This window comes from Capsicum annuum, chromosome 9 (genome assembly GCF_002878395.1).
Source record: "Capsicum annuum cultivar UCD-10X-F1 chromosome 9, UCD10Xv1.1, whole genome shotgun sequence".
In the NCBI taxonomy this organism is placed as follows: domain Eukaryota; kingdom Viridiplantae; phylum Streptophyta; class Magnoliopsida; order Solanales; family Solanaceae; genus Capsicum; species Capsicum annuum.
In genome coordinates, this window is record NC_061119.1 from 36,581,311 (window position 1) to 36,601,267 (window position 19,957).

Here is a 19,957-nt window from a genome sequence, read left to right on the forward strand (position 1 = left end):
TATATTTTTGATTTGCATTTGGTGTGTATTTGGGTTGATGGGTTAGTTTAGATTCTTGAAATTGCTTTATTTTTTCAACATTGAGAAATAGTAATTGTTATTGTTGAATAAAGATCTTTACTTATTTTGTTAAATTGAATTTGATCATTTTTAGGTTTTTGAAATTGCTTTTAATTTTTCATCATTGAGTAGTGGTTGTTGAAGAAAGATCTTTATTATGTATTGATACAGAAGTATTTTAGTATCTTATGAATGCTTATTTTTTACTATAATGGGTAGGAAGGGTCTTCGAAAAAACCTTAATCGCGTGACTGACAATGATGACATGAAATCTGTTACGAGTTTCAAGAAGACCTCCAGCAAAGAAAATGTGCCCAAGCAACATGTAGACGAACTTATTTATTCTGGTAATTCTATAGCTTTTTATGTAACTATTATTAGCAATTAAATAAGTTATCATATTTATTTAATCATATTTAGCTAACTCATGTTTGGTAACCTTTTTAGGAAGTGTGGGCATGATAAGTGAGGTTGTAATTATCTATCATTACGATGGCTACTTTAAATTTTTCCCTTCTAAAGAATATGTGAATGGGCATTTGATGAATACAACTATGGACATTGATTTTATGAGTTATTTTGATCAGTTGGGTGATTTGAAAAAGCACTGTAAGTTTAATGTTTTAGATGAAGATAAGTTCTTTTATTTAAGAGGTGATAAAATAATGAACGATTATGATGAGCTGGTAGAATATTGTGACGATTCAGACCTTAAGGACATGCTTTCTAGTTATAAGATGCATAAGAAAAAATCTATAGAGATTTATACATTAACGAAAAATTATGATGTTTTCGAAAATACTTCTCTCGAAGAAAATAATTATATGGATAGTGTGTCTGAAGAAGTGAGTGAAGCAGTTCAAGAACATGAGCCAACAAATTTGGCAGGTATTCTTTTTATTCTTGATTGATTTTAATTTTTATGTTGATGTTTTTATTTTGATTATTTACTTAATTTATAAATGTAGGCTCAAACATTGCGAAAAGAAAAACTAGAAGACCAACACGATGCTTGAAAATAATAAACTTACAAGAGGGAGAAAAAGTGAGTGTACAATTTGATGAAGATCACGAGGCAATTGGTGATAATGCAACCCAATTCATTTGATTTTTGGGTCAAACAGTGAAAAGTCGTTGTTGTTGCCCATTGAAAGTGAATTGTTGGAAGGAAATTGAGAAAGATAAGATTGATCATATATGGGATATCTTCCTGGTAAGATAAATGGATAATTGACAAATTACTTTAATTCTTTAATCTTTATAGACTTAGTTTGAGCGATTTTGGTATAAAAAATTTTGATTTGTTTGATTTTGATTTTCCATGCTGTGTTTGATGAAAGCTTTTGAGTTTGTTATTGTATGTCTCTCTTAAAGTCTTTTTTATGACTTTTGTTGTCATTTTTTGAGAAGAAGGAATTGGTTAAAAACCTGACTAAGAAAGATATTTGTTATTTTATTTTTGTTTAGAGAAACAATAAAGAACTTTTTTTTTTTCATGTTCTTAATTAATTATTTTTTTGGGGGTCATGAACAAGAAAGTTTTTTGTTTTTTTATTAAAGAAGCAACCATTTTCTTAAGGTATTTGCTCAAAACTTAATTTCCCTATGGTTTTATCAAATATAATGTAAAAGAGGCAATTTTATAGAGAATTTTTATATCACTATGCTGATTTGTTTATTGATGATGTAACATAGGAAGCCTTTGAGATAGAAACTAATATCCTATGAAATATGGTGGTGAGTACTATAGGTATAAAAGAAAGAATAGTACAAGATATGAACTATACAAACGTGGGCATTCTTTACTACTCTTTTATCCTTGAGTTATTGCATAGACAATTTTGTATTATTGAGTTTTAGTTTTAGGATATTTAGTCTGGTTAGTGCATGCCTATATCTATCCTATTTTTCATGTTTCTGTCACGACCCAAAAGCGAGGGTTATGATGGCACTTGACGCAGTGTACCTTGACAGGTAAGCCTATCACCCAAACTAATACGAAAAGAGGAAAAGACAAAAATATCACAAGATAAGGCTTCTAGAATGAAGCCGATCATATAAGTAATCATAACAATGCGGAAAGAACCTATCCAAAATACCAATCATGCCCAAAATCAGGTGTCAATAGTGTAAGAACTACTAATACAATCCAAAAATCAAATACAACAAAAAAATAACCGCAAAAGAATAATAACTGTCTCCGAATACTAATAAAGACATAACTACTATAGAAAGATAGAGGTGAACTTCGGACGCATGAATGTCCAACCTCTACCTTGAAAGTTCTAACAATCGTCCGAGTCAATCAAGATGAGGCACACTCGAGCTAGGACCTGCACCGAAAGGGCATAGTAGGCATAAGTACGATCCACTTGTACTTAGTAGGTATCATAGGCCGACCAAGCAAAGTAGTAAATAAAGCATACAAAATATACACTAAGGACACGTCACCTGCAATCAGAAAATATCTCACTATGGTATCCCACACCGCTTGCACTAACAATTCTAATATATCTCACATATATTACAACAACACACCAAAATATAGAACACAAGTATACATTATGTCACATATAAATAGAACAAGAGAGAATATGTAGATACAAGATTATCAAATACAAGTAAAGGAAGCTAAGACAATTACATAGATGACAAGTCAATAAGGCAAAACAACACAACATAAACACAATAAAGTAAGTGCAATGTATATGATGATGATGATGATTATGATGATATGATACACGAAGTCCTCGTACAACCTTCGGGATCGTCGCACAATCCCCGTATACACCTTCGGAGCTAAAGCTTCCCGACATAGGACCCATGGGGGTTTTATCAACCCGTATACAATCCACATATCTCATATATTCTTTCCGACACATCCCTCGAAAATGGTTTTATAAGGTGTTACAATATCTTTTAAAAAGATGTTGCCAGTGTTTCTCAAATATTGTCACGGTGGAACCAATGTTTCATGAATGAGTATGATATGAAGATGTAATGCTCACAACCAATCACAAAGAATATTTCCACAACCAACCATATGATATATTTCCACAACCAACCATAATGATATATTTTCATAATCACATTAGCCAATATCTACTCATTATTTTCGTTTCATTCATGAATTTTCACATGTCTCATATACCAATAAAGTATGAATATAATCACAATACACCAATGGTACCATATTAAGTATTTTAACAACACAACAATTATTCACATGTATTCAAGGTTATTAATATCACATAGGACCCCATACGGCCACACATATCACATAATAACTCAATTTCAACAATTACATCACATATAGGCCCCCACACGGGAACAACATATAAATAGCCATTTTTCATGATTAGTTTCCACTCTTAACATGCATTTTATATCATCATTTACTATCCAGCCCAGTCTGAAAGAGTTAAGCCATAACCTAGCTCGAAAGCTGAAACCGATATGCTAAACTTGAACCCGCGACCTTGCCTTTCAGGAACAATTACAAACTCCACTAAAATATCAAATATGAAATCTATGCACCAAAGCAAAACCAACGACGCCCATATTGACTATTTTTGGTTCGGGGTCAAAACGGACCCCCAAAATGGGTTTCTGAAAAAAGGGCAAAATCAAAACTTTACTTCAAAAACATGTTTTTACTTCAAAAACATGTTTCTCATATTTTTAGGAACCTACAGCTGAAAATTCAAGTTAAATCAAGTCAAAAATGGGATTCAAATCGAAGAAAAACCATTTTTGAGCTTTACCGGGCAAAATCTTTGAAATTCTGGTTAAAATCAAGAATCAGAGTTGTTTTGAAGGTTAAATTGATGAAAAACTAGTAATTATAAGATAAAAACATTATTCAAGTGAAAAGAAGTAAAACTGGGGTTTAAAATCAAGCCCTAAGATTTTTGGGGGGTTTTGAGAAATTAATCAAGAAATTACTAAGAAAATGGATGATTTCTTACCTTACATCCGTAATAAAATCAAGAAATGAATTTTAATCTAGCCTCCTAAACTTCCACAAGCTTCACTTTTAAGCTCCCACACTATTTTATGATTTAATTTTCAAGAGGAGAGATGAAAAGTGAAGAAAGATGGGCCCAAAATTGGTTTCATGGTGCAGTAAAAATCTGCACTAGCAATTAAATGAGATCAAAGCTGCAGTTTTTTTTATTTTAAAGTCCACTCCGGACTTCGACGGGGTGTCCGGAATTTGTTTGGAGTTCGATACATACAAACGAACTATGTAACCATACTAAATTCGATGTTCCAGACGCGTTGACGATATTAGATTTTCAAAAAATACCATTTTCACAAAGTTGACCCCCGAAATCCAAAATTATAATTTTCCAAATTGAGGGTCGAAATGAGATTTAAAAACCGTAAAATCATACCAAATATGCTAACACCCTAAAATCAATATTTTGGATCTGCTGGAGAAGTCGGATTTTCCATCCAAAGTTGTTTCGATCAAATATGGCTCCCACATCCATATTTCCAATTTTTTAACTTTCTGACCAATAAGTCAAAATGAGCTCGGTGCACAGGACTCGAACCAAAAGTCTACCTAGCCTAAAATCGTTATTCCAGAGCTTTTAGCGCAGTTTGTTCAGATATCCATCACACGGATCAAAAGATATCCACATAAGTCCAAAATAAGGCTCTCTAAGCCATCAAAAACCACAATTTTGTATAAATGTACCAAAATGCATCAAAAATCATACCAATCACTCCCAAACTCAAGAAATATCATAATGCAACTATGGGGAGAGGTAAAATAGTCAAATCACACAAAACCACAAATTTTACATATTTCATCAAATATTTAGGTCGTTACAGTTTTGATCTTTAGATTGAAGTCTTTACTATCAAGATATTTTAAGGTCTTATAGCAAATTTGTTTTACTTCCAACAGGTTATTAATGACACTTTTTTGAGTGTTTACGTGTATCTATTTTACTTGATTGTGTAAAATTAATGTATACCGTAAGTGTAAGAAGAACCGAAAAACAAAAAGAGCTCTTTAAGTACTTGAATGATTAAAAAATGTATTTAATCAACCCCCTCCACCCCTAGTTAACTAACTGTCGACATTGACTATCCAATTGAAAGTTGTGATCCTTTTTCTTTACTAGTTACTTTTTGTATTACATATATAACTAGTTACTTTTGTATTGGATATAACACCTTACATCAAAAGTGGTGTGAACTATACAAACGTTGACATCTTTTACTATTTTTTTATCCTTGAGTTAGTGCATGGACAATCTTGTATTATCGAGTTTTACTTTTAGGATATTTAGTTTGGTTAGTACATGTCTTTGTCTATCCTATTTTACATGTTTTTTATCCTCAGGTTGAAGTCTTTAGTAAGAATTTCATGTGCTTATCTCTCCTTTTTTCATATTTCTCCTTCCCTCTTCTCTTTGACGGGGTCTATTGAAATAGTCTATCTATTTTATTTTGAGATAGTGATATAAATTGCATATGCTTAGCTTTTTCAAACCCTATTTTGCTGGAATATAATGATAATATTATTGTCTTTAATTTTTGTGAACTAACAATTGTCAAGAAAGATGATTATAAATTATAGCGGTTTGTTGTATTTTTTTTATAGGAGAAGTTTAACTTAACTAACAATACAATCCAAGAATCAAATACATCCAAAAAATAACCAGAAAGGAATAATAACTATCTCCGAATACTAATAAAGACATAACTGCTATACAAAGATAGAGGTGAACTTCGAACGCATAAATGTCCAACCGCTACCTTGGAAGCTCCAACAATCGCCCGAGTCAATCAAGCTAAGGCACACTCGAGCTAGAACCTGCACCGAAAGGGCGCAGTAGGCATGAGTACGGTCCATTTGTACTCAGTAGGTATCATAGGATGCACAAGCACAGTAGTAAATAAAGCATACAAAATATACACTAAGGACACGCCACCAGCAATTAGAAAGTATCCCACAATGGTAGCCCACACCGCTTGCACTAACAGTTCTAATATATCTCACATATATTACAACAACACACCAAAATATAGAACACGAGTATACATTATGTCACATATAAATAGAACAAGAGAGAATATGTAGATACAAGATTATCAAATACAAGTAAAGGAAAGTAAGACAATTACATAGATGACAAGTCAATAAGGCAATACAACACAACATAAACACAATAAAGTAAGTGCAATGTATATGATGATGATGCACGAGGTCATCGCACAACCTCCGGGATCATCGCACAATCCCCGTATACACTTTTGGAGCTAAAGCTTCCCGACGTAGGACCCATGGGGGGTTCGTCAACCGTATATAATCCACATATCTCATATATCCTTTTTTACACATCCCTCGAAAAGGGTTTTATCAGGTGTTACATTATCTTTTAAAAAGACGTTGCCAGTGTTTCTCAGATGTTGTCACGGTGGTGCCAATGTTTCATGAATGAGTATGATATGAAGATGTAATGCTCACAACCAATCACAATGAGTATTTCCACAACCAACCACATGATATATTTTCACAACCAACCATAATGATACATTTTCACAACCACATGAGCCAATATCCACTCATTATTTTCGTTTCATCCAAGAATTTCCACATGTCTCATATGCCAATAAAGTATGAATATAATCACAATACACCAATGGTACCACATTAAGAATTTTAACCACACAATACAATTATTCACATGTATTCAAGGCTATTAATATCACATAGGACCCCACACGGCCACACATATCACATAATAACTCAATTTTGACAATTACATCACATATAGGCCCCCACATGGGCATAACACATAAATAGTCATTTTCATGATTAGTTTCCACCCTTAACATGAATTTTGTATCATCATTTACTATCCAATCCAGTCTGAAAGAGTTAAGCCATAAACTACCTCGAAAGCCAAAACTGATCCATTAAACTTGAATTCGCGATCTTAATTTTTAAGAACAATTCCGAACTTCACTAAAAACATCAAATATGAAATCTATGCGCCAAAACAAAACCAACAATGCCCATATTGACTATTTTTTGTTCATGGTTCAAAACGGACCCCCAAAATAGGTTTTCGAAAAAAGGGTAAAATCAAAACTTTACTTCAAAAATATGTTCCCCATATTTTTAGGAACTACAACTGAAAACCCAAGTTAAATCAAGTAAAAAATGGGATTCAAATAAAAAAAAATATTTTTGAGCTTTTCCGGGCAAAATCTTTGAAATCAGGGTTAAAATCAAGAATCGGAGTTGTTTTGAAGGTTAAATTGATGAAAAACTAGTAATTATAAGATAAAAATACTATTCATGTGAAAAGAAGTAAAATTGGGGTTTAAAACCAGGCCCTAAGATTTTTTGGGCGTTTTTAAAAAATTAATCAAGAAATTTCTAAGAAAATGGATGATTTCTTACCTTAAATCTTTAATAAAATCAAGAAATGAATTTTAATATATCTTCCCAAGCTCCTACAAGCTTCACTTTTAAGCTCCCACACTATTTTAGGATTTAATTCTCAAGAGGAGAGATGAAGAGTGAAGAAAGATGGGCCTAAAATTGGTTTAATGGTGCAACAAAAATCTGCACCAGCAATTAAAAGAGAAGAAAGTTGCAGTTTTTTTAATTTTAAAGTCCACTCCGAACTTCAACGGGGTGTCCGAAATTTGTTTGGTGTTCGATACATGCAAACAAACTATGTAACCATACTAAATTCGACGTTCCGAATGCGTTGGCAAAATCAGATTTTTAAAAAAATTACCATTTTCGCAAAGTTGACCCCCGACATCTGAAATTATAATTTTCAAAATCGAGCATTGAAATGATATTTAAAAATCGTAAAATCATACCAAATATGCTAACACTCTAAAATTGATATTTTGGATCTGCAGGAGAAGTCGGATTTTCCATCCGAAGTCGTTTCGATCAAATATGGGTCCCACACCCATATTTCCAATTTTTCAACTTTCCGACAAATAAATCGAAATGAGCTCAGGTGCACAGGACCCGAGCCAAAGGTCTACCTAGCCTAAAATCAATATTCTAGAGCTTTTGACATAGTCCGTTCAGCTATCCGTCGCACAGATCAAAAGATATCCACATAAGTCCAAAATAAGGCTCTCCAAACCATAAAAAACCACAATATTGTATAAATGTACCAAAATGCATCAAAAATCATGCCAATCACTCCCAAACCCAAGAACTATCATAATGCAACTATAGGGAGAGGTAAAATAGTCAAATCACACAAAACCGCAAAATTTACATATTTCATCAAATATTTAGGTCGTTACAGTTTCGATCTTCAGATTGAAGTCTTTACTATCAAAATATTTTTAGGTCTTATAGCAGATTTGTTTTACTTCCAACAGGTTATTAATGACAATTTTTTGAGTGTTTACGTGTATCTATTTTACTTGATTGTGTAAAATTAATGTATACCGTAAGTGTAAGAAGAACTGAAAAAGAAAAAGAACTCTTTAAGTACTTGAATGATTAAAAAATGTATTTAATCAACCCCCTCCACCCCTAGTTAACTAACTGTCGACATTGACTATCAAATTGAAAGTTGTGATACTTTTTCTTTTCTAGTTACTTTTTGTATTACATATATAACTTGTTACTTTTGTATTATATATAACACCTAACATCAAAAGTGGTGTGAACTATACAAATGTTGACATCTTTTACTATTTTTCTATCCTTGAGTTAGTGCATGGACAATCTTGTGTTATCGATTTTTACTTTTAGGATATTTAGTTTGGTTAGTGCATGTCTTTGTCTATTCTATTTTACATGTTTTTTATCCTCAGGTTGAAGTCTTTAGTAAGAATTGCATATGCTTATCTCTCCTTTTTTCATATTCCTCCTTCCCTTTTCTCTTTGACGGGGTCTATCGAAACAGTCTATCTATTTTATTTTCAGATAGTGATATGAATTGCGTATGCTTAGCTTTTTCAGACCCTGTTTTGCAGGAATATATTGAAAATATTATTGTCTTTAATTTTTGTGAACTAACAATTATCAAGAAATATGATTATAAATTATAGCGGTATGTTGTATTTTTTTTTTATAGGAGAAGTTTAACTTTGATGTGTTTGAGGAAAGAAAAGGTGCAATTTTGGTCCATATGAATTATCTCTATAGAGATTATAGACACAGGATGAAACAAAAGTATTTCGATACAAAAACAACTTACCAACTTCGCTCACGCAATAAGCCTGAACGTGTCGTCGCAGACGACTGGAAATATTTGGTCAATCTTTGGAGTGATGCTAACTTTTAGGTATTTAAATTTATTTATTGTTATTTATATTAGCAGAAAAGTTTTTCATTTTTCACTTTCAATTTTATTCAGAAGAAAATTATGCAGAACAAGACAAATCGATCGAGCCGTTCCTTGCCTCCTTATTGTGGGAGTAAAAATTATGCAGGACTTAGAAATGAAATGGTATTATGGAGTAATGATATTTAGAATGTATTTACAATACTTCTATTCATATATCTTATCTAATTAAAATAATATCTTTTATTTTTATAGAAGAAAAATAGAAAAGCTCCTTCTCGCGTTGAAGTCTTTATTTAATAGCGCAAGAGAAAAAATGAAAAAAAAAATCAATACTTTTCAACAAGATGTTCTTGTATGTTTTAGTTTTGCTTTTCATTTCATCTTCTTTTAGAATATATATTTATATAAATATTTAATTAATATTTTTTTAATTGCAGGATCAATTAGAACAATACAAAAAGGAGCAAAAAGAAGGAGAAATTTCCTTAAATGATGATGATATTTTTGAAAAGGTGTTTGAAACTGAAAAAATGGATATCTTCGTGTATATGGACCAGGAAAAAGTATCAGTGAATATTTTGGTGGAAGTTCGACAAAGGTACAACTCATAAAACAAGTAGAATCAATTAGAAAGGAATCAAATGAGCGTGTGAAAAAAGCCAAATGGGAAGCTAAAGAAGAATCTGAAGAAATGAAGAAAGAAATGGAGGATAAAATAGCAGAATTGGATAAACGATGGGAAGAAAGATTTCAAAGGATGTTTGCAACTTGAGGTCAATAGTCATTGCATGGTATGGAGGAGTGATGGAAATATCAAATCAATGAAGGCCCATGATTATATTTTCTTGCAAAATCTTTTACAATTTTGGAACAATATCATTGATAATCTATTAGACAGTTTCAATGTTTTTCTTTTAAATTTATTAGATAATTGAATAATATATTCTATTATATTATTTATAAATTAATGTCAAATTACGTTTTATGAATTATCGTGGCAAATAATATTCGTGAAATAATTTCAATTAGTAGCTATAGTTTATTTGAAATTCATAGCTAAATATAAATACAATTGCTAATGTATAGCTACACTTGTTCGTTTTCATAGCAAATAAAGATAATGTTTTGCTACTATTTTATTTTTCGTTACAAAAAGTATAAGATTTTAGCTATGCACTTTTAAATTTGTAGTTAAATATATTCTATAACTGCTACGTATTAAAAACATGGCTATAATTTTTTTACCTTTGTATCAAATAAAAAAAACTACTACATTTTATATATTTCATAGCTAAAGATATGAATTCTTAGCTACAATATGAATATGTTTGCGGAAAATGCTTTAATTTATATCTATGATTATTTTATTCATAACTAAGTAGGAGTTTTATTTTCAAGAGACTAAGCTATAAAATTTAAATTTGTGTGGCAAATAAAATAATTCTTTTTGCTATAATATAATGTCTTGTGGATACAATTTGAATGTTGCTACTAATATTATTCGTCATGGAAAAAGAATAAAATCACTTGCTAAAAGTGTATGTTCCATGGCAAGAACATTTCGCTATACTGTTACAACATAAAAAATTTGTGGCTATAATTATTAGTTGTTAGCCACTGTCCATGTAAATTCTGTAGCTAACCTTTAGTTACACTGTTTTTTTCTACGAATGCTACAAAAAAAATGTAGCTAAAGTGTTTAGCCACGAAAATTTTCACATTTAGCTATGAAGTACACTACAACATAAGTCATGTATAGCTATGACTTATGTTGTAGTGTACTTCTTACACTAGATTACCCTTCGCTCTCCATAATACATGTGTACATTGTACTTAGATGATTTCCATGTACCTCATAGTATCATATATGGTCGCTATGTGTAACACCCCGTACTTTTCCTAGTGCAATTTAGCGTTGAGAATATCAAACATCGGCTTTAAGAGAGAATGACTTTTCATACATATAGAATTTTCCAGATTTTGACCCACCAATGTGTAGGAATTTGAATTAGCTTTCCAATGATATAAGATTCACCTTAATCCGATAATCGAATGAGAAGTTATGACGATTTTAAGTTCCAGTCGTAAAACACCATCATTTCGGTCACTAGCGCGTCGCAGAGACAGTTTAAATGACAGTTTTCAATTTCCAATGAGATTTTGCGATTCCATAGCATCGCGGTGATGTCCTATTTCACAATTGTCACTTTCTCGTGAGCCTCTGGCGCATCGCGGAGGTGGCCAAAATGGCAATCCAGAAGCGTACTGTGATAGCTCCACGTCACGGTGATTTTCCAGGCCCCAGTTGGTAGTTTTCAGTAGGCCACTGCGATAATGATGTGTCGAGCCGTAGGCCAATTTTGGGAATTTTCCCAATCCGGGTAAAATTTTAAAAGGGGCTCTTTGGTCTTTTTCTCTAGCCCCAAGTCGTGAATAATAGATCATTTAACTTATCCTAAGCATATTATACCCATTTTCGCCAAAACACTCTTAAACAAAACCCTAGATCATCAAAGCTTACTCCCAAGGAAATCCAATTCCTCCATTAATTCTCCAAGGCAATTCAAGATTGAGGATTCCCAACTCAAGAACTTTAAAAATTCAACTTTAAAAGCATCAACAGGGATCCAAGATTCAAGTCTTAGCATCTAGTTCATCAATTGAGGTATGTGGGGTTATGAACAAGGACAATCCTTTCGCCCTTGTGCCCAAAACTTATTTTAATTCTAATTTTTACTGAATTTTATATGATTTCCCATGAAATTCAAGTTAGGGTTTATACCCATTATTGTTATTTAAAAGTTTATGAGATTTTCAGTGATTTGAAAATTGAATTACATGATTATGTTCATATTTTTATGCATATTGCAGAAATTTCCAGATTTTGAATTTATTTATCAATGTTTACACTATCAAGCATGAACATTATGATATTTTAACATGAGTTTGATGCATGGGTCATTAAAGCCTACTTAAAGATTGCTCTTTCAAGATTTATTGGTTATAAGCACCCTATGACTAGATTTCTTTTTTTAGATTGTTGTTAAAGATTTGACCCTTTTTGGTCTCAAAATAGAATGAAATCCACTTTACAGATTCTAATTACAGATTTAGCTTTACAGACATATAGTTGGTTTTCATTATAAATCATTATACTATTTTAAAAGTGGATTTCCATCAGAATGAGCATACAGATTTAATAGGAGTAGCATTTAGCACCGAGATGGGTACTTTACTACGGTTTCATACCCCAGAACTATGTGCCAACGTAGGATTTAGATTTTTTTCACTTCTACATGGATGATAGATATGCGATCACTTAGATAGGTTATACTCCCTAGTAAGAGTATGACTCCTCTCCCAACGTGAGGATTGCTCCTTAGGGGGACAAGAACGTTGGACTCCATAAATGCTCACATGGTTTATGTCGGTTAGAAAAACCTCCCATTCAGAATAAGTTTTCATATTTCTAAACCCCTAAGATAAAGTATTTTCTCTACATCTCTAAAGTTCTTGAATTTAAAATATAGCTTTTAAAAAAGGACAGATTTTTGAAACTAATTGTAAAGGCTCACAGATTTACTCAGATATTGCTTTATATAAGCCTTTAGATACAGATTTACAGATTTCACTTAGCCTATGCATTTGAGTATAAGAACAAAATACAGATTTTATAACTAAGTGTTGTGACTCACAAGATTTACATTATATGTTTTACTATTCAAGATTTATGATCTTCAGATTTCAAATTACTCAATCCTATGTGAGTCCTTTACGTTTCGCATGCATGATTTTATAACTTGTGATGCTATTGAAGTATTGTTTGACTTATTGCATTCACCCTCATATGCTTAATACATTCCCAAAGTACTGATCCACATATACGTCTATGTGTTACATTGTACATATAGTCTATGTGTTGCATTGTCTCATAATATAGGTTCAAGTACTCAGTCTCAGTGGCATGAGTGATGTTCGAGCATCTCATCTATATCTCTGTAGTTGGTGAGTCCTCATAGTTCGGGGACTTAGCTTTTCAGATTTCCAGTTTATCAGTAGATGATTTAGTATTCATTTCAGACAGTTTGAGTCAGCTAAGGCCTGTCCCAGTGACTCTCTAGATTCAGTCAGTAGAGGCTTATCGGATTACTAGATTCAATTTTAGATTTTTGTTGCAGTATTTAGATTTTTAGTATTTTCTTTATCATACCGATGAGATTAGTATTTTTTGATATACTTAGATAATTCAGATAGTTTTCCACATTTATTTTGATCTTACATTCATATTCCCTTATTTTGAGATTCAGATTTAGTATAAGGCAGCCAGGGTTAGCTCAGGACTACTTATAGTTCGGACCACCGTGTGGCCTCCCAAAAATCAAATTTTGGGGTGTTACACTATGACCAACCTTTATGTCGGCAAACATAAGTTTCCAGTGTCCTTCTATTAGACTCGCTCCTTCATGGTTAGCTATCATACCCCGCCGATTAAAACCATTACTATCAAACCAAACCATTAGTCTATTATTACTAGCCCTGGCTATGAGTAGTGGTATCGTCATACCAACTATAGCTTGCAAACAATGTCTTTAGCCAACCTTTTTATGTAAAAAGATTCTCAGGTACCCATAGATTACATCATCAAGTTAACTTAGGGAAATCCCATATACCCCATAAGTGTTCCATTATTAGGTTTGCTTAAGGAAATCCCGTGTACCCCATAAGATGTTCATTACCATGTTTACTTGGGGGATTCCCTTGTACCCCATAAGAAAGTTTAATTAACCATAACCATGACCATCAAACCTTATCATTTAACCATTCCAAACCATTTATACCATTTAGTGTTCAATTACAAAACCACACCATGCAATAGTTCCATTAAAAGTCCAACAGTATAGTAAAAATATTATCGTAGGCATTTTATCAAACATGTTGGGGGCAAAGTGTTTCCCAAAACCAATTTTAGTTACCAATTAACCATTCCCATACAACCAATTGTCCAAACCACCATTAGACCATGTAATTACATAATTGAAATATGGAAAAACCATAACCAAACATTTAATACCAAAACTCCAATATAGATTTGAAAACCCCAAAATCATATAATAATCATGCCATGAAAACATTGTATAAAACATGCCTTTAGTTGGAACTAACAATGAGGAAGGAATACATGCCTTAGATTACGAAGATGATGGAGAGAAATTACTCGTACAAGTTCCAAATTGATCCTCTACATGAAACCTTAGCCTTTCTTTACCCAAGAGAGTGTGCAGTGTCTATCATTTTGGATCGAGATTTAGTGTTCACATCTCACTTTTGGAAGATTTTTCAGGATGATTTGGGTACTCGGGTTGATCTTAGCATAGCGTTTCACCCCTATACTGACGATCAATCAGAGCGGACTATTGAGGTTTTGGAGGATATGCTCCACGCTTGTATGATGAATTTTAGTGGCCAGTGGGAGCAGTATTTGGATTTAGCAGAATTTTCATATAATAATAGCTACCATTTCAGTATCGATATGAATCCTTTTGAGGAATTGTATGGTAGGTGTTGTCTCTCTCTAATGGGCTGGTTTGATGTTTCAGAGGTGAGACCTCGAGGTATTGACTTGCTTCATGAGTCTTTAGACAGTCCGAATTATTCAAGATAGACTTAGAGCAGCTCAGAGTAGGCAAAAGTGCTATGCAGATCATAGTCTTCATTTCTTGAGATTTGGGGTTGGTGATCGTATTAGTTTTCATGCCTTGAGATTTAGGGTTGGTGATATATTTTCCTTTGAGTTACACCCATGAAGGGTGTGATGAGGTTTGGGAAGAGGGACAAGCTTAGCCCAGGTATATTGGTCCATTTGAGATTCTTCAAACTATTGGTAATGTGGCTTATAAGTTAGCTTTGCCTCCAAATTTATCAGTTGTTCATCTAGTTTTATGTTTCTATGCTTCACCATTACATTTTGGATGAGTTTCATGTCATTCATTAGGAGTCGATTTAGTTATATGAGTGGTTGTCTTTCATTGAGGAACCAGTCTCCATATTGGCTAGGGATATTAGATAGTTGTGTTTTGGAGTTATCCCTATTGTTAAGGTTCAGTGAAAAAATCGACCTATAGATGAAGCTACTTGGGAGGTTCAGTTTGATATATGCAGTTCTTATTCCCAGCTCTTTGTGGATTCAGGTATTTCTTTTGCCTTTAGTTTAAAGATGAAATATATTTTTAGTGGTGGATGATGTAATGACCTGAAATTTGATGAAATATGTAAAATTTATGATTTTGTGTAATTTGATAATTTTACTCCTCCCCATAGTTGCATTGTGATATTTCTAGAGTGTGGGAGTGATTGACACAATTTTCTATGCATTTTGGTACCATTTATGTGATATTGTGGTTTTTGGTGGCTTTCAAAGCCTTATTTTGAACTTCTGTGGTTATCTTTTGATCCGTGCAATAGATGGCTGAACGGACTGCGCCAGCAAATCTGGAACATCGATTTTAGGGTGCTAACACAGTTGGTGTGGTTTTGTGACTCTTAATCTTATTTTGATCCTCGATTTGGAATATTGTGATTTTAAATTTTGGAGATTGATTTTGTGAAAATAATATTTCTTTTGAAATTCTGATATCACCATTGAGTCTGGAGCGTCAAATTTAGTGTGGTTACATAGTTTGGTTGCGTATATTAGATTTCGAACAAATCTCGGGCACCCCATCAAAGTCCGATTTGGACTAAGAAAATCTGGTGCACGAGGTTGCTGGTGCAACCTGAATCACAAAAGGTAAAACTCATTTGAGGAATGTGTAGTTATGCCTTATGTACCTGGTAACCTGGTATGAGTATAAATAACCTTTTTTTGCTCATTTTTCATCTTGCCTTTTGAGAGTTAAACCCTAAAATAGAGTGAGAGCTTAAAAGTGAAGTTTGTGGGTGTTTGGAAAGCTAGATTAACATCTAATTCTTGATTCTCTTACGGATTTAAGGTGAGAATTCACCCTTTTCTTTATCAAGTTTCTTGATTAATTGTTCAAAAACCCTAAAACCTTGGTACTTAATTTAGTCCTAAATTCTAAATCTTTTCACTTGAATAATATTCTTAATTCTATAATTTACTAATTTTCTCCAATTTTATCGTACAAACAACTTCAATTCTTGATTTTAAAACAGATTTCAAAGGTTTTACCCGGTAATTTTCAAAATAATTTTTCTTCGATTTGAACCTCGTTTTTTACTTCATTTGACTTGATTTTTTAGCTGTAGATATCTAAAGGTATGGGGAACAAGTTTTTGAAGTAAAGTTATGATTTTGATCTTCTTTTTAAAAATCAATTTCGGAGATCCGTTTTGATCCCGAATCAAAAGTGGGCAATATGGGCATTGTTAGCTTTGTTTTGACTCATAATTCTGTATTTCTTGGTTTTAGTTGATTTCCATACCATTCATGAGAAGTAGGGCTTTGTGGTTGAAGTGTTGCAGACCGATTTCAGCCTTTGAAATGGTTATGACTTAACTCTTTCAGATTGGGTTGGGTAGTAAATATTGATACAAAATACAAGGGTGGAAACTAATTATGATAAATGTCTATCTGTGTTGTGCCCATGTGGGGGCCTATGTGTGAAGTAATTATTGATTTTGAAATATTATGCGATATGTATGACTGTGTGCAATCCTATGTCATGTTGATAGCCTAAAATACATGTAAGTAACTGTATTATGCTGTTGAAAATATCTTTTTGTGGTACTTTTGACATATTGTGATATATTCATACTTGTTGGCATATGAAATATGTGAAAATTCATGGATGAACAAAAATAATGAGTGGATATTAGCTCACATAGTTGTGGAAATGTAACATTGCGATTAATTGTGGAAATATATCATTGTAGTTGATTGTGCAAATACTCATTGTGACTGATTGTGGGTATTACATCCTCACATCACGCTCATTCATGAAATAAATGGTACTACTATGGCAACACGTGAGAAATACTGGCAACATCTTTTATAAAACCCTCTCCAAGGGATGTATTGGAGAGTAGATATTGAAACACCTTATAAAATTCTTTTCGAGGAATGTGTCGGGAAGGAGATATGGATATGAATTATGGATTGTATATGGGTCGATGAATCTCCAATAGGTCCCACGTTGGGAGGCTTGCCTCCGTAGATGTATACAGAGGTTGTGCGACGACCTCGTGCTTCATCATTATCATTATCATTATCATCATCATCATCATCTTATAGAACTTACCTTATTGTGTTTATGTTGTGTTAGAATTGTCATCTTAACTTATCTTATCTTATTTGTGCTATCTTCCGTTAGTTGTACTTGACAATTTTATATGTGCATGTTCTTCCTTATCCCTACTTGTATGTGATATGATGTATACTTGTATTCTACTTGGTTGTGTTGTTGCAATATATGAGATATGTATACTAGAACTGTTAGTACACGTGATGTGAGCTACCGTTATGAGACATTTCTGATTGCAGGTCACGTACCTTTAGTATATATTTTGTATGCTTTATTTTCTACTTTGCTCGGTCGACCTATGATACCTATTGAGTAAAGGTAGACCACACTCACTCCTAGTGTACCCTTCTGGTGTAGATTTCAGTTCGGATGCACCTCACATGATTTGATTTCGAGAACCGTCAAAGTATCCAAGGTGGCGGTTGGACTTGCTTGCGTCTGGGGTCTATTTCTATCTTTCTATATCAGTCTATGTCCTTACTAGCATTCAGAGACAGACATTATCCCTGTTGGTTTTATGATGTATTTGACTCATAGACTGTGCTGGTAGTTTTACATTATTGACACCTGATTTAAAAAATTATAATTTCTAAATTGTATTTGGAAAAGTGAAAATAAGTTTTTTTTCCTCCATTTAAAAAAGAATGATCTATTTTTTTAGTTTATTTCAAAAAGATAGACCCTCTCCCTTTTTAGCAATACTATAATGTCAACTTTACATATGACATATTTAGGACCACAAAATTAAAAGACATTTTGATACATTTGATACAACTTTAATTTAAGATCACAAGATTCATTTTTTTTTTTAATTTCTTAAACTTTGTGTCAAGTTAAAGTAACTTATTCTTTTTGACACAAAGTAATTATTTTACTTTTTTGCACTCATACTTTTCTCACAAAATTTTAGAACTTCAACTTGAACTCCAACTTCTAACTCTAAAAAATTACTAATATTATTTTCATGGCTAAACGGCCTTACTTTCTAAAAGGAGGAGAATCATTTTACTGAAATCCTTGGCACACATATTCTAATATATAGAAGAGGCTTGGAAGCCGAAGGCGGTCGTTATGTCTGTTTTCTTCGTGATTTTACCATATCACCCCTAATTAATTATTATATGTTATTTAGGTATTAAAAAATTAATAATATTTAATAAAAATATAAAATAGACATTTATGACATGTCTGCTTCAGCTGCTTCAACCGTAATTTTACTATTTCATCCCTAATTAATTACTATAGGTCATTTAAGTATTAATCCGTGATTTTACTATATCACCCCTAATTAATTTTATATGTCATTTAAGTATTAAAAATTTAAAATATTTAACAAAAAATAAAATACACATTTATAACATGTCTGCTTCAGTTGTTCTAACCATAATTTAATTATTTCATCCCTAATCAATTACTATAAGTCATTTAAGTATTAAAAAAATTAATAATATTTAACTATTGAAGTTTTAAATTAATTTGACATCTTATATAAGGTCTCTCTAAATTTTTTTCACAACTATTTTTATATTAATTTTGTTATACCACTTCTAATAAGTTATTTCCTAATTGGTTATTATATGTCATTTACGTATTAAAAAATTAATAATAATAAAAAAGTAAAATAGACATTTATGACATGTTTGCTTCAGTTGTTTCAATCGTAATTTTACTATTTTATTCCTAATTAATTATTATGAGTCATCTAAATATTAAAAAAATATTTAATAAAAATAAAATAAATAAATAAATTAATTATTGATGTTTTAAATTAACTTGACATCTTATATGATACCCTCTTAAATTTTTTTCACAACTATTTTTTATAATAATTTTATTGTATCACTTCTAATAAGTTATTATGAGTCATTTAAGACATGTCTACTTCGGAACTTCAATCGCGATATTCGATTGACTCTCGAAATTATATCAGTGTCACTTAAATTGAAATAGAAGAAAAAATATTATAAATTTCAGTAATTAAAAACTTAAATTATTTTTAAAATATAATAGATTATCAATGCTACGAAACTTTGGACAAGGTGAGTATTATAAATTATAATGGCTAACTACTTAAAATAGTAAATTACAATGTCAAAAAATTATTATAAATTACAATAGCTAACAACTTAAAATATTTAAAATATAATTAATTACAAAATTTTATTCATATTATATAAATTGAAACTAAAAAATACTTTCTCCGTTTCATAATAAATAGATTGTTGAATTTTGACACACTTATTAAGAAAAAACTATTAAAGATATAAATTTAACATAATTTTTTATTTTTACCTAAAAATAAATAAAAATCATCTTATAATACCTTTTTAAAATTAA

At 31.9% G+C, this 19,957-nt stretch overlaps 1 protein-coding gene across 1 annotated transcript; it reads left to right on the forward strand.

The window, feature by feature from the left end:
- Nucleotides 1–283: 283 nt before the first annotated feature.
- LOC107842880 lies at nt 284–1,268 on the forward strand. Its single transcript, XM_047396751.1, has 2 exons — nt 284–948; nt 1,029–1,268. The coding sequence occupies exons 1-2, from the start codon at nt 519–521 to the stop codon at nt 1,166–1,168; spliced, it is 570 nt and encodes a 189-aa protein (XP_047252707.1). The 5' UTR covers nt 284–518; the 3' UTR covers nt 1,169–1,268.
- The last annotated feature ends 18,689 nt before the right edge of the window (nt 1,269–19,957 follow it).